Source organism: Hypanus sabinus, chromosome 3 (assembly GCF_030144855.1).
Source record: "Hypanus sabinus isolate sHypSab1 chromosome 3, sHypSab1.hap1, whole genome shotgun sequence".
Taxonomy (NCBI): domain Eukaryota; kingdom Metazoa; phylum Chordata; class Chondrichthyes; order Myliobatiformes; family Dasyatidae; genus Hypanus; species Hypanus sabinus.
The window spans coordinates 65599265-65612938 of record NC_082708.1 but is presented as its reverse complement, the minus strand read 5'-3'; the positions used below and the strand labels follow the sequence as shown (position 1 = coordinate 65612938).

Below are 13674 nucleotides of genomic sequence, written 5' to 3'. Positions count from 1 at the left end.
CAGGCTGAGGGTAGCAGACACCGACAGCATCAACAAACTCATTTGTAAGGCCAGTGATGTTGTGGGGGTGGAACTGGACTCTCTGACGGTGGTGTCTGAAAAGAGGATTCTGTCCAAGTTGCATGCCATCTTGGACAATGACTCCCATCCACTCATTAGTGTACTGGTTAGGCACAGGAATACATTCAGCCAGAGACTCATTCCACCGAGATGTAACACTGAGCTTCATAGGAAGTCATTCCTACCTGTGGCCATCAGATTTTACAGCTCCTCCCTTGGAGTGTCAGACACCCTGAGCCAATAGGCTGTTCCTGGACTTATTTCCACTTGGCACGATTAACTTATTATTATTTAATTATTTATGGTTTTATATTGCTATATTTCTACACTATTCTTGGTTGGTGCGACTGTAACGAAACCCAGTTTCCCTCAGGGTCAATAAAGTATGTCTGTCTGTCTGAAGCACACTTCTGTGACTCTCCTGTCATTGCAGAATTTACTTACCTGGCAACAATACTCTTGATTTTTTTTATTGAGCCCTCACAAACATTAACACAAGTTCCTGCAGATGCTGGAAATCCAAAGCAACACACACAAAATGCTGAGGGTCAGGCATCATCTGTGGAAATGGATGAACAGTCAATGTTTTGGGCTGAGACCCTTCATCAGGACTGGAAAGGAAGAGGGAATGTGTCAGAATAAAAAAAGGGAAGGTGAAGAAGGACAAGCTGGAAGGTGATAGATGAAGCCAGTTGAGTGGAGGAGTGGGTGATGACGTAAGAATCTGGGAGATGTTAGGTGGAAAAGGTGAAGGGCTGGAGAGGAAAAGATCTGTTAGGAGAGGAGAGTGGAATATGGGAGAAAGGAAAGGCAGAGGGGATCAAGGAGAAGAGGTAAGAGGCCAGGGTGGAGAATGGAAGAAGAGGGAAGGGGGAGGGGAAAAATACCAAAAGGAGGAACCAATGTTCATGCCATCAGGTTGGAGGCTACCTAAACGGAATATGAGGTGTTGCTCCTCCAACCTGAGAGTAGCCTTGTGGTGGTAGAGGAGGCCGTGGACCAACATGCCGAAATGGGGTTAGGAATTCATAAACACTGTTAGAGTGATGCTAATGCAAATAAGAGTAAGGCAACTTCTCAATTTTATTTTATCTTGTATTGAAAGATATTTTTGCTTGTCTTTAACTTAATATCAGGGAAACTTCCTGTACATGCAGAAAGTGATGGCGTGTTTTCATTTGTATGGGCTGTGAAAATAAAAGGGGGCAAAGCTTGTGTCTATGGTAATTGCAGAACTCCTTGTGTGTTGGTTATTTGGAAAATTATTTGCTTGAAATGTGCTTCAAGTACTTGGAGAACCCTACCAAGTTGGATTATTGGAGAGAGTAATCAAAGGAGAAAATTCAGAGAAAATGCAGACTTATAGTTTGTTACTTTTTGTTGTTCACAACATTCTTTAAAAAAAGCATTGTGGCTTAAATGCATTGAAGAATGTGTGAGTTGAGGAACCTTTGAAGAAAAGCTCTGGCCCAGTGGTGAGAGAGTATTTTGGAAGCACAATACCCCAGTGAAAACATAGCACACCTCAGGACATGAAATTGCTTACATCTTCTTTCCTTTCACACTTGTATCCACTCTAATAATGAGAGCCCAGTGAGAAGCTATGTGTCAGTGTGATAAATGGGCAAGGTGGTGGGGATAGGAATGGATATCAATTGTGGTACATAAGTTTAAAAAAAAATCAATGATAAATAGAAAAGGTTTTTTGTGAGAGATTGAGGAAACCCTCCTACCCTTCAGATCAGAGGGGATTCTTAAAAGGGCCTCAGCGCCTCAGACCTCCACTTCACTAACAGTTAATTATATGAAATCCACTGAGGCCTTGGGAACCCAATGTCAAGATAGTAACTGCCTCCTTCCTCCCTCCGTGCTGGATGCTTTCATGCGTTGAACCCACTGGCATAGAAATAGTCAAGTGTCCACACAGACAATGGAGGATATGTTTTGTCATTTTTAATTTTTAAACATTCTCCAGCTTGTAATGCAGGAGTCAATTTTAGGGCCATTATATATGAGGCCTAAAAGCAGTTTCTGTTTCTCTTGCACATGCTCTTTCATGTTAGTAAGTCTTTTGATTAGTAGAGGCTATTGGTAACTTCAATAGGCTTCTTCCTATTATTATTAAGAAATGACCAATACAATGTTAAGAAATGACCAGTACAATGTATAGCTGTAATAAGCAGCAGCCCTCTGTTCTGAATTGGCTTTGAGTAAATGGGTTGATCTGCTGTTGTTAAGTGGATTGTTGATTTTAGAACTTCACAACATGCTGCTAATGTCTTCTTTTCAATCAGTGTACCATCCAGTACAGTTTTGTAAGTAGAGGGACTAGAGTCAGAAATAGAACATGCCAACTTCATTCCAAGAAACCACACATAGTCACAGCTTCAGGGTTCTCTGGAACATGGAAGCAGCAAATAACTGGGAAGTGATTTGCGAACTTGCTAATGTATAGTGTGAAGATCTAGGGTGCATGACTACAGGAAGAATTTTAAATGGATAATTTCCCTAATCTCTGAAGTTTCTTTCATTCATATTTGAAAATTATTGTAATTAAATCCACTTGGCTAATTATTTTTTGTAATACATAATATGACAGACTCCAAAATCTGGACTGTCTTATGGAAAGAAAACCTATGCCAACCACACCATTCTGCAAATCACTCTTACATTCAACTCCACTGAAGAAATATTAGAGACTGCAAATACCTTATATTTCATCTTTCCTCTGAAGTCTTCATTCAAACATTGGTAATACCAAAATTGAAACTTGGAGAAGTTTCCAATTTTTGTATGTTGACAATGTAATCAGATATAAATGTTGGCATGATGACAAATCTAAGTCTGGAAACCTTGATGTCTTTCTTTAAAATTGAGAACTGTTCCCCTCTTTATTATCTTGGAAGTATAAGAATACAAGGAGTAATTGTTTACAACAGAAAAAAAATGGAAGAATGCAAAGGGGGTAAGCGGTGAGCATGGATAAAAATAACAGTACAATCTTTTCCAGACACTCCTCAATGACCCACTTTATATTGGATTGAAACACAAGCGTGTTCGTGGGCAGGCGTATGATGAATTGATTGATGAGTTCATGCAAGCAGTTACAGACAGGTAGGATGTTGTAGGCTGAATTTTCTCCTTGGAGAAAATTGTCTGTGATACATTTGTTTGGTCAAAGTTGCTGTTTAAAACTGGATAAACCAGTCATTATTGAGCTGCACATTCAATTGGGACATAGCAAAGGTCATATTCAGTAGAGCTGACTATAAATTCTTATAAAAGACTATCTGGGTTTTTTGTGCCTAAGTTGGGATGGCTTCAGTTCAAGCCAGTTAAATAATAACAATACTGTTTTACTTGAAGAATTGTACCTTGTGTCCCATACTCCTTCAGAATATCCTTGCTTAGATTATGCCCAATTAGCCAGATAAACTCATCAAGGATAGCAATGCAGTGTTATGTATTCTGGAGCAGTGATCTTTGGAGTCTTTAATACTAACTCGGCATTCCTCGAGCTTGTGGCACCTGATTGGGCAAGGAAATCTTCTGTACATTACCACTGGCAGTTAACTCTAAACTGATGAGTTTGCTCGAACACCATTTGGAAGAAATGTGGAGAAGAAATGGTGCAGGATGGGATTCACTGAGAAACATTTCTACTGACCAAATTGACAGAGTCCAGAAAGATATTGCTGTCATCCATGCTAGGTTTTGAGAACATCAGTATGAGGGAATTGTTTTATTTTACATTGCCCCTGTAAGTAATGCTGTCACATCAGCATATTTTCTTTAAACGATTGGCCAGCATGCAGAAGCTGCAGTACAGTGTTAAGTGCAACAAAGTCAAAGTTAAATTTATTGTCATATATACAAGTACTGTGCCAGAATGTATAAGACAAACAACAGATGCTGTAACCTGAGCCAAAAGACCCATTCAAATCAAAGTTCCACATTGGCTTGGAATCATTTTTTTTTGTGTTGTCCTAAGTACTGAGGTGCAGTGAGAAAATGAACTTCATACTGTCTGCACATCTAGGGAATATTGGATGTCTCTTCCATCACAGAATTCTGTTTTTGTTCCAGTTCAGTTTGTTTCAGGGTACATCATGAAAATTCTGAGTATACAAGTCGCACCAAAGGTTATGAACCAAACTCCTTACTGTAGTACTGACCACTTTATTTTCTTTTTAGGCTATATATCTAGTGTGGAAAATTGCTCAGATGGGATCTATCATTAGAAAGCCTGGTGAATCCATCTGTTTAATTGATTCAATCTATTCTATTTGACTTCTAGTGGTCTTGCATTAAAAACCACTATTATTGACAGGGCATGTTTTCAACAATGTTATCATTTGGCAATTTCTCACAATTAATTTATCCTATTGCTAAATGTTACTGCCCTTGGGCCCATCTAGTCAATGAGTACCTGCTTCTGCCTAGTCCCTTCTGCCTTCATGAGGACCATAGCCCTTTAACTTCACTTAAATGTTGCAACTGAACCTACATCCACTACTGTCCCTGGCTGATTGTTCCACACTCGCATCAGTCTGAGTGAAGAAGTTACCCCTCAGGTTCCACTTAAATTTTTCACCCTTTACCACAAGCCTACTGTAGGCTCATCAAACTTCAGGGGGAAAACCAATCTACACACCTTGTTATTTTCTATACCTCCATAAGGTTTCCCGACATTCTCCTATGCTCCAGGGAATAAAGTAGTTGAATAGGTTACTATTCAACCTTTCCCTATAACTCAGGTCTATGTGTCCTTGCAACATTCATTGTGTAAGTCCTACCCTGGTTTGTTCTGCCAAATGAAACACCTCACACTTGTCTGCATTAAATATCATCTGCTATTTTTCCAGCTGGTCTAGATCACACTGGAAGCTTTGATAGCCTTTCTCTGTGTCCACTGCACCCCTAATCTTGGTATTATCTGCAAATTTGCTGATCCAGCTTACCACTTTATCATCTAAATCATTACTATAGGTTATAAACAGTGACGGATCCTACACCAATCACTGTGGCACAGTAGTCACATGCCTCCAGTCAGAGAGACAACCAGCTACTACCATTGTCTGTCTTCTCCCACTAAGCCAATGTTAAGTCCAATTCTCTACGTCATCCTGAATGCCAAGTAACTTAGCCTTCTCAACCAGCCTCCCATGTGAGACTTTTGCTAAAGCCCCTTTGAACAATGTCCACCACCTTTTTTTTTATCAACCTTCCTCATAGCCTCCTTCGATATCACTATAAATATGGTTAGATATGACCTACCATGCACAAGGCCATGTTGATTATTCCTAATACTTGTATATCCTGTCCCTTAAAGTGGCATCCAATAATTTACCCACAATTGACATCAGGCTCACTGGACTGTAGGTTTTCAGCCTATTCTTAGAGCCTATATATAAAGATATATTCAACAATTAGTTTCCCATCAGATCCCTGGCATATCCTGAATGAAATACTGAGTTTTTTCATTTATGCCAGATTTATCAAAGAATAACATAAATACATGGAGGCCATGCACCTAGTGTCTTGTCTCGAGTGAATGTGATGTTCTGTTGCCGTTTGGTTTTGTTTAGCTGTTATAGTTTATGTAGGGTATTGATCTATTTCATTGTATTTAAGGTATGGAATGAACTGTCTCGTTCAGTTTGAAGATTTTGCAAACTCCAATGCTTTTCGCCTTCTCAACAAGTATCGCAAGAAGTACCTCACTTTCAATGATGACATACAAGGTGTGTGGTGCCGGGTGAAATTGGCAATTTTATAAACTGGCAGTTAAGGAAATATCCCTTCAAATAGTTGAGCAGCAATGAACTAGTTAATACTTCAAATCTAATTTGTTGATGTAAATCATGTGGATGTGTTTGTTGATATAACTCTGTCAAATCCTAGTGCCAAAATACCACCAAATACAGTCAAAAAAGAACCCACCACTCTGGAACCATAGTGTCTGTGCAGATTTCCATGTTTTGGAAAGAATTTACATAGGGCATTTTATGTTTGGATACTTCCGACACATGAGCATGTGTGCACTTTGCAACCAGCCAAGTAAGTTAGTAGCAAATCTTCCTTTCTGAAATACTTCAATCGATACCCAGAAGTGGCTTATTCCTACTTCACAGTGGCATCATAGGCATTTTGCTAACTATTGGAAAAAATGGTGGTTCTTTCTTAGTGGAAGTTGTTGAAGAACACAACTAAGACATACCCAACTCATTTTGGAGAACTGTAATGAAACAAGATCTAATGATAGGAACTTAAAAGAAATTAAATATTAAAAGACTTTTTTTTAAAGAAAAAGAATACTTAAATTACTGAAGCAGGATCCATGAAAAGAGAAGCAGTGATAATGTTTCAGATCGATGACCTTTCATCAGTATTTAAAACATTAACTATCTCTCTCTCTCTCTCTCTCTCCATCTCTACTGTATGACTGCTGCATATTTCCGATGTTTTGACTTGTATTAAAATTTCTAGCATGTGCAGTACTTTTCTTTTGAATGACAGCAAATATTTTGACCTAAGATAAGGAAAATATTTTTCAAGATTTTAGTTCACTGTTCCAATGCAATAGGTTAGAATTGTTGGTAATTCACATGTGGTATTTTGGCATTTGATACTAAAATAAAATCACCAAAAATCTGTTTCCATTCATTCTATTGAATGAAGCTGTGGAATCAGATAAAGCTGCTGAACCTTCTCTGTAACCAGTTGTATATGTTTTTGTTAAACATTTACTTAAGTTGTTCAATCATTTAATTTTTTTTAAAAGAATTGAACACACACCCTGGTGGTCGAAAACATTTTCTTTCTGCAGCTAGAATGCCTAATAGTGCACAGTACTGCAGAAGGAAAATGTCAACGTGGAGCGGAGAGCGAATTTGAAAATCTGGTGGGAGCAATGTATTTTGGGAATAGTGAGGGTGGGGTTCTGTGGGAGGGATATGGGACAGCTGGCAGAGAAGGAATGCAAGGTGTGGGTGTGGGGAGGGAGGTGGCATGGGTGCAGACAAGCCTAGCCCTGAGACATCAGACTAGGTCATTTAATTCCAAACAATTAGTTCATTGATCATTACAGAATGTCTCTCTGGTGCTTCCTGCTCCCTCCCCTCTCCCTTCCCTTTTTCCAACCATGATTCCCCTCTCCCTGACCCCTTCCCATTCTCAATCCACAATAGAATTTTTCACACTACTGTGTATCATGCAACTACCATAGTAAATCTAAAATTGTCCCATTCAAGCCTAAAACTTTAATCAATGTGGAGGATTTCTTACTCTTGTGGGATAATAACATTCTTGAAAAGGGAAGTCACTCTGCTTGGCAAGTGAGACTTGTGGCTTGAAACAATCTCAGGTTTTGGGACTTCCCCCGTAGTGGTTGTAGGAGTTAACTCTGAGACTGCAGGAAGTGATTTTGACAGTTCTAGCCACCTTTTTCCAACAGTTAACTCTGCTGTCCTCAACTGATCGATGTGTCATCTCCAGATGATACCAGACGTAATCACTGTGTAGAAGACGAGCTCGGTTCTGTCCTTAATCTGTCCAATTACATACCTTTGATCACTTCTGTGATCCCTTGCCAGAACTGCTTGCCCAGGAGTAAGGGCCCTTTGTTTGAGGAGATCCAAGCATGAGCGCAATGGTCAATCCAGGATCGGTATAGCTGGTGAGTTGTTGATTGTGGAGTGCGCTGAATTGCCATATGCAAGGAGGAAATTGATGAGCTTCTGATTCATTGTCAGTGTGTTCTGCTGACATTACTTGCAGTGTACTCTTTACACTCTGGACAAACCTTTCCATCAAGCTATTTGTAGCTGGGTGGTACAGTGCAGATGTTATATGTCTTATTCATTTTCAGGAATGACTGGAACTGTTCCACAATAAACTCAGTTCCATTGTCACTGAGTAAGTGTTCTGCAACACCAGTCCTTGAGAAGAAGCTTCTCCAACACATCAGCAGTGTTCGAGGCTGTAGTAAAGACTATTGGGAACACTTCTGGCCACTTTGTAGTTGCATCCGAGAAATTTGTGCAAATGAATGGTCTGGTAAAATCCACATGAATCCTCTCCCAGGACAATGCAGGCCACCCTCAGGGATGGAGGGGTGCTGCTTTTGGCATCTTTTGGATGTTTTGGCATCCTGAATGGTGCATGGCATGCTATTTGATCTGTCCCAGGCCACCAGACAAAACTTTGAACCAACACTTTCACTTTGACCACGCCTAGATGGCTGATGTGTAGCTCCTTCAAGCTCTCAGCTTGAATGGTACAACAACTCTCAATCTCCCCATCAAGGGCAACTTCATCCTGGCACTGATTTTAAAAAATGGGGAAACTGGGATTTCTGCTGCATATTTCACACATTTTAGGTGGCCATGCAAACCTGAGACATTGTGGAATCTTTTCTGGTTCCCCTTTGGATTCTTCCCTGCCATAATAGGAAAACTCTCAATTTGCATTCAGGAGAATACATCAAGAGAACCAAATTTGCAAATTATTCCCAAGCATATAGCAAGATGAATGAGCCCATATCATTTCATTGGAATGAAAACTTATCAGAAATTGAGCTAGTAAGAATTGCTATATTGATAGCAAGGATTAAAGAATTGATCAAGATGTTGTTGAGCTTCTGAAGGTAAGGAGAGAATGAAAGCAAGGATATTTAGTCAGGACTTCAGAAATTGGAGAGTGAAGAGATGTACAGTAGGCCAATGGTAGGAATAGAATTAATGAATATTGTGGAGGTGTTAGAAATTTAGATAAGGGGCAGGGTTTTGAATGGAGCCCATGTACATGCAGTAGGTTTCACTTTCTACCACAACTATTTCCTTTACTCCCGAGGTGACAGGATAGATAGAAACCAATCTTCATTTCCTGTCTACTCTCGCTTTCCTATGTTAAGGCTTTGGGAAACCTTAGGAAAGTAAATTCCTTGAAATAGCCAAGCTAATGAGACTTGGGAGGGTATTTTAATTCGAAGAACAAGTCGAATTGGAAGTAAAGCATTTTTGAAATAGCTGATCTGAATCCACTGACTTCAAAGTTACCTCTTTCTGTTTTAGATATTTCATTGAGACGTGTGCCTGATTATAATTTCTCCCAGACTTGACAATGGCCAGCTGGGATTGTATAGTGTCAGGAAACCTGACAGCTGAAGGCTGTTGAGGACTGTTCGTTAAATTGTAAAGGAAGAAGGACTATGTCCTCTCATGCCTGATAATTCCCTAGCAGTCAAAGCCTTCAGTGCAGCCTAAGGTGCTCTCTGCATCACTCATCTGTTCTTTCTGTTCTCAAAGGATCATCGGCATTATGTATTTCCCTTTCTTGTATACTGTTATCCTCCCACACTAACCTATTAGTTTAGTTCCTGTCCACCAGCATTTCTGCCAAATTCTTCCATTTGTGTTGACATTATGTGATCAGCAAAGAGTATGGTAATAAATAAGTCAGCTGGATAAACATTGCATGAGAGGAACAGATGACAAAATGTAATCATCTGCAATAGGCATGCTCTCTCATTATGTGTATATCAGACACCATAAATTGAGTACACATTTCATTGTATATGTTGCTGTTTCATTATTTATTTCTAATTGGCCTTTAGTAACATAATAATATTAACTATTGTTACAGTTATGACAAAGACTCTTCAAGTTGAATGAGTCATCTCTCATCAGTACTAGAAATGCTTCGGTTGTCTTTCTATTAATGACCCAGAATTTAATACATGGGTTATCTTGTTTCAACAATAATCTGTTGCATTAGTAAGGTAAGATGTTAGTACACTTACATTTGTGTGTAGACGTGACTATGACCTCCAGGTTGTTGCATTCATCAGTGGGAAAACTTCAACCCCAACTTGTATCCTCCACTCCATCCCATTGCACCCAGTGTGAGCTGAGTGTGGATAGATTAGGAGTAGCTTATCTCCATTCCTGTTGTCAACAACTATTACTTTAACTTGTGTAAGAACCTGTATTAGTTTTAGGATAGACTTCAAAACATTGTTGCTAAATTCCAGACAAGATGAGCAAGACTGCAGGAAAAAATAATGTTGATATCTTGTCTGCCAAGTTCACCAGGCATCTAAATTTCTAGGAGGGGATGAAATCAGCTTAAGCTATGTGAGCCGCCTTTGTACTTTGTAAGAGCATTTTGTACCTTATTGCATTATGGCTCCTGTTATGATCTAGCTGCTCTTCTTCCTAAGTCACCAGCCACCATTCTTCAGTCAAGTAGGTTGGCACCTGGTGGAGACGCGTGGAAGCGGGGGCCGTTTTGCTTTTCTGCACATCCATACAAGGGGAAACTCAACCCCAATATGTCAGTTTGGTGCAATCCTGTGTGCACTTTTCACTGACTGCCTCTCACTAACAGGATGGGTTTACTCCCTGAAACCTATGTAGACACCAGACATTTCACTGCTTCAGCCCCATGTGTGCTCCCATGATACCACCACTTTCTTTTTCTCCCTTCCAAGTCAAGCATTTGAAAGTGTGCATATGCCTGGGTCTGTGTCGGACAGAGAGCGCATTCAGCACTGGCGGCCTTGGCCAAAACTTTGCAGTTGGTGACTCAATATTGAGGAATCTGCAGTTTCCACAAAATATCAGTTTAGTTGGGCCCTTTAGGGCAGTTGATTGAGGTACTTATTGCTGAATGATGAGAACCACAAGTTTTCAGAATTTCATGGCCCTTTCATGAAACATTAACCCTTACAAGACTCTGCCACACTGGGCAAACTGCCATGAAGCAGAATCCAATATGAAATGAGCTAATAAAGCATAAGTTTTGAAAAGCCTGGAGCATCTGAGTCATAAAGCCATGCAAGTTTACCGTTCTTTCTATTCCCTGTATATTATAGAACAATATGACTCATTAAATTCAATAATATTGGTGGTGTTAGAAGTGGGGAGAATTTACGTAAAATATTAGCCTAACTAAACTTGGAATGATTGCAATATACATGATGGCAATGTTTAACAAACATTTTGGAATTTGCATCTTTCTTTGTCATGTTCTCCACCCTCTCTGAATATGAGAAAGAAGTTAGATTACTCTTTATTCAAACTGTAATTAATTACAGATGATTTTGAAAGAGAAATAAGAAACTCTATAAGGAATGACCCTAAAAAGATTTCATTGAAACTTGAAATCATATTTAAAGGTTGTAATATACAAGACCAAGTTCAAAACTATGGTGGATTCTGGTTAATTGCCACTTACTTGGAACAGGCGACTTGCCAAATAGTTTTATACTAACCTCAGTCGCACACACTTGTGTGGCCATTAGACACTACATTGTACCTAGAGTGATCTCTGAAAGTTGGCGAGAAATAATCAGTAATTCAATTCAGAAGTGTTTTGTTCACCACAATTTCAAGTATTCAGGCTTGGAGATGCCAGAAATGGGTGGGAGTGAAAATGAAATGATTTCACTAGTTCATCAATTTAGGGACTATGAAGAACTTGAAGATATATTGACAATCATTGAATGTTACAATGAAAACGAAGACTTGTAGGATGCAATCGTCGAAAACATTGTATGTATTCAGTCCATTATTGGCACTAGGTGGCTGTGCTGCATACACCGGATGAATTCCCCAATTGATAATTATTAGGACCAAATACAGTTTTATGATACTGTAGAGGTATTGGTAGTGTTCTAATTTGTTCTGTATTTTGTTTAAATACATAAATTATTACTTATTTAAATGGTAGTTTTGTCTGTTTTATACTTTAAATATTTCCAGGAAACTTCAGCTAATTGGACCTGTTACAAATGCAGCAGCAATGAATATGAAACTGAGACAGGGTTTAAAACAAATCCCGAGAGTTATTGACCTCTGCTCAAAACTTAAAGTAAACAAATGACTAACAACCAGAAGTTAACAGTTAGGTGGCAATATCTAACAAGCAGTCAAGCTTAGAAACTGTTCTTAACGAGTTCTCATTCAAGCACAAACTTAAAGTGATAAATTCAGAAGTCCATGTGATTTATACAGTCAGTAAGGAGAGACTTCCCCGAAACAACGATTCCTTCGAAGTAATGATGAATCTGCCAATTGCACAGCCAAGAGATGCCTTGTTCGAAGAAATTTCGAGGAAGTAAAAGGAACTGACCTTTTGGCTGGAGGGTGGTCACTGCACAAACCTTCCCAACCGTGCAGGGGTTCAGCTCAAATGTGCATGCCACAATTCCTGAACGAAGTCACAAAGGTCTATCATTCCCCAAGACACTGAACGACATTGACTTTATCCAATCCTTTGCACTCCGATAATACCTTCACTCTCTGATATTGGACTGTAAGGGAAAAATAAATGTGCAACAAACAAAACAGGTGGAGCCTCCACACCTCCGACCGGCAACAACAACGTTAAACAAAAATAAAAATGAGAACTGCTTTCCAGACCATGGCTTGGTTTAAATACCTTTTGGAACATGCCATCACATGACATAACATCACCCCACTCCCGCGTTCAAACTGTGAGCATGTAACGGACCAAAATGTACTGGTCCTGCTGTGGCACAACAAACTGGAATCTACTATATATTCAATGTGTATGATGTAGGTGGGATTGAGGGGTTGCAAAATTGAGAGTAATTTATTCAAAGGATTCAAACATTAATTTATTATGGAAGTATACAATTCTGAGATTCTTCTCCAGGTAGCTATGAAACCAAGAAAAAAAAGAAAGACAACACAATTATCAACCCCCCCAAATCCCATCCCCCACACAAAACTCCAGAACAACAACCCCATCCCCCCCAGTACCTCTCTCCCTGCACAAACAAACAAAAACACAACAAGAACATCAAACCCCAGATTTGTCAGCTAATTTAAAATATATGACTTGGTTAACATACTAATGAGAAATTTCACCATTTTCATCAAAGATTAGATGTAAAATATTGTTGACCTTTTTTGTCTGTTTGACCAGTAAATTGAGTTAGATTTGGGTGCTAACATTCTCCTTAAAACTCCAGATATCCTCACCAACTTTCTAAGCAAGGTGATAGTTCCAAGTACCATTTATTCAGATTCTGAGCCTTAGATTCATAGTCAGAGAGAGATCCAGTGCATAAAAGCCCACTGAGTTCTTGCCAACCATCAACTACTCATCACCCGATGTCAATCCCATTTTAGCTTTCCCCCATATTCTCGTCTCCTTCTCCCTGATTCTACCAGTCGCCTACACACCAGTGCATTTTACTGTGATCAATTAACCTAGCAATCTGCACGCCTTTGGGTTTTGGGAATAAACGAAGCAGCTACAGGAAGCCCATGTTGTCACAGGGAGAATGTGCAAACTCTGTACTCCTGCGCTCTGAGGCAATGGCTTCAATGCTTGCACCATTGTGTTGCCCAGTTGTTATAGAATATAGAACATGAAACAGTACAGCACAGTCATGTTGTGATGTTGTACCCACCCTTTAACCTACCCTTCCCTCCCACATAGCCCTATATTTTTCTTTCATCCATGAGTTTATCTGGAAGAGTCTGACATGTTCTTAATGTATCTGTTTCTGCCACCACCATGGCAGCATATTCCATGCACCTATCACTCTCTACAGTGCCTATAAAAAGTATTCACTCGCTT

The 13674-nt window shown here is 39.5% G+C and overlaps 1 protein-coding gene across 1 annotated transcript in view; it reads left to right on the top strand.

Moving 5' to 3' along the window:
• The window catches only part of LOC132391409 (NADP-dependent malic enzyme-like), a 144592-nt gene that overhangs the window by 94490 nt on the left and 36428 nt on the right, over window positions 1-13674 (top strand). Inside the window, exons 6-7 of the mRNA XM_059964584.1 lie at window positions 3071-3174; window positions 5695-5804. Of these exons, the coding sequence (XP_059820567.1) occupies window positions 3071-3174; window positions 5695-5804 (214 nt within the window). The remainder of the gene's footprint in view (window positions 1-3070; window positions 3175-5694; window positions 5805-13674) is intronic.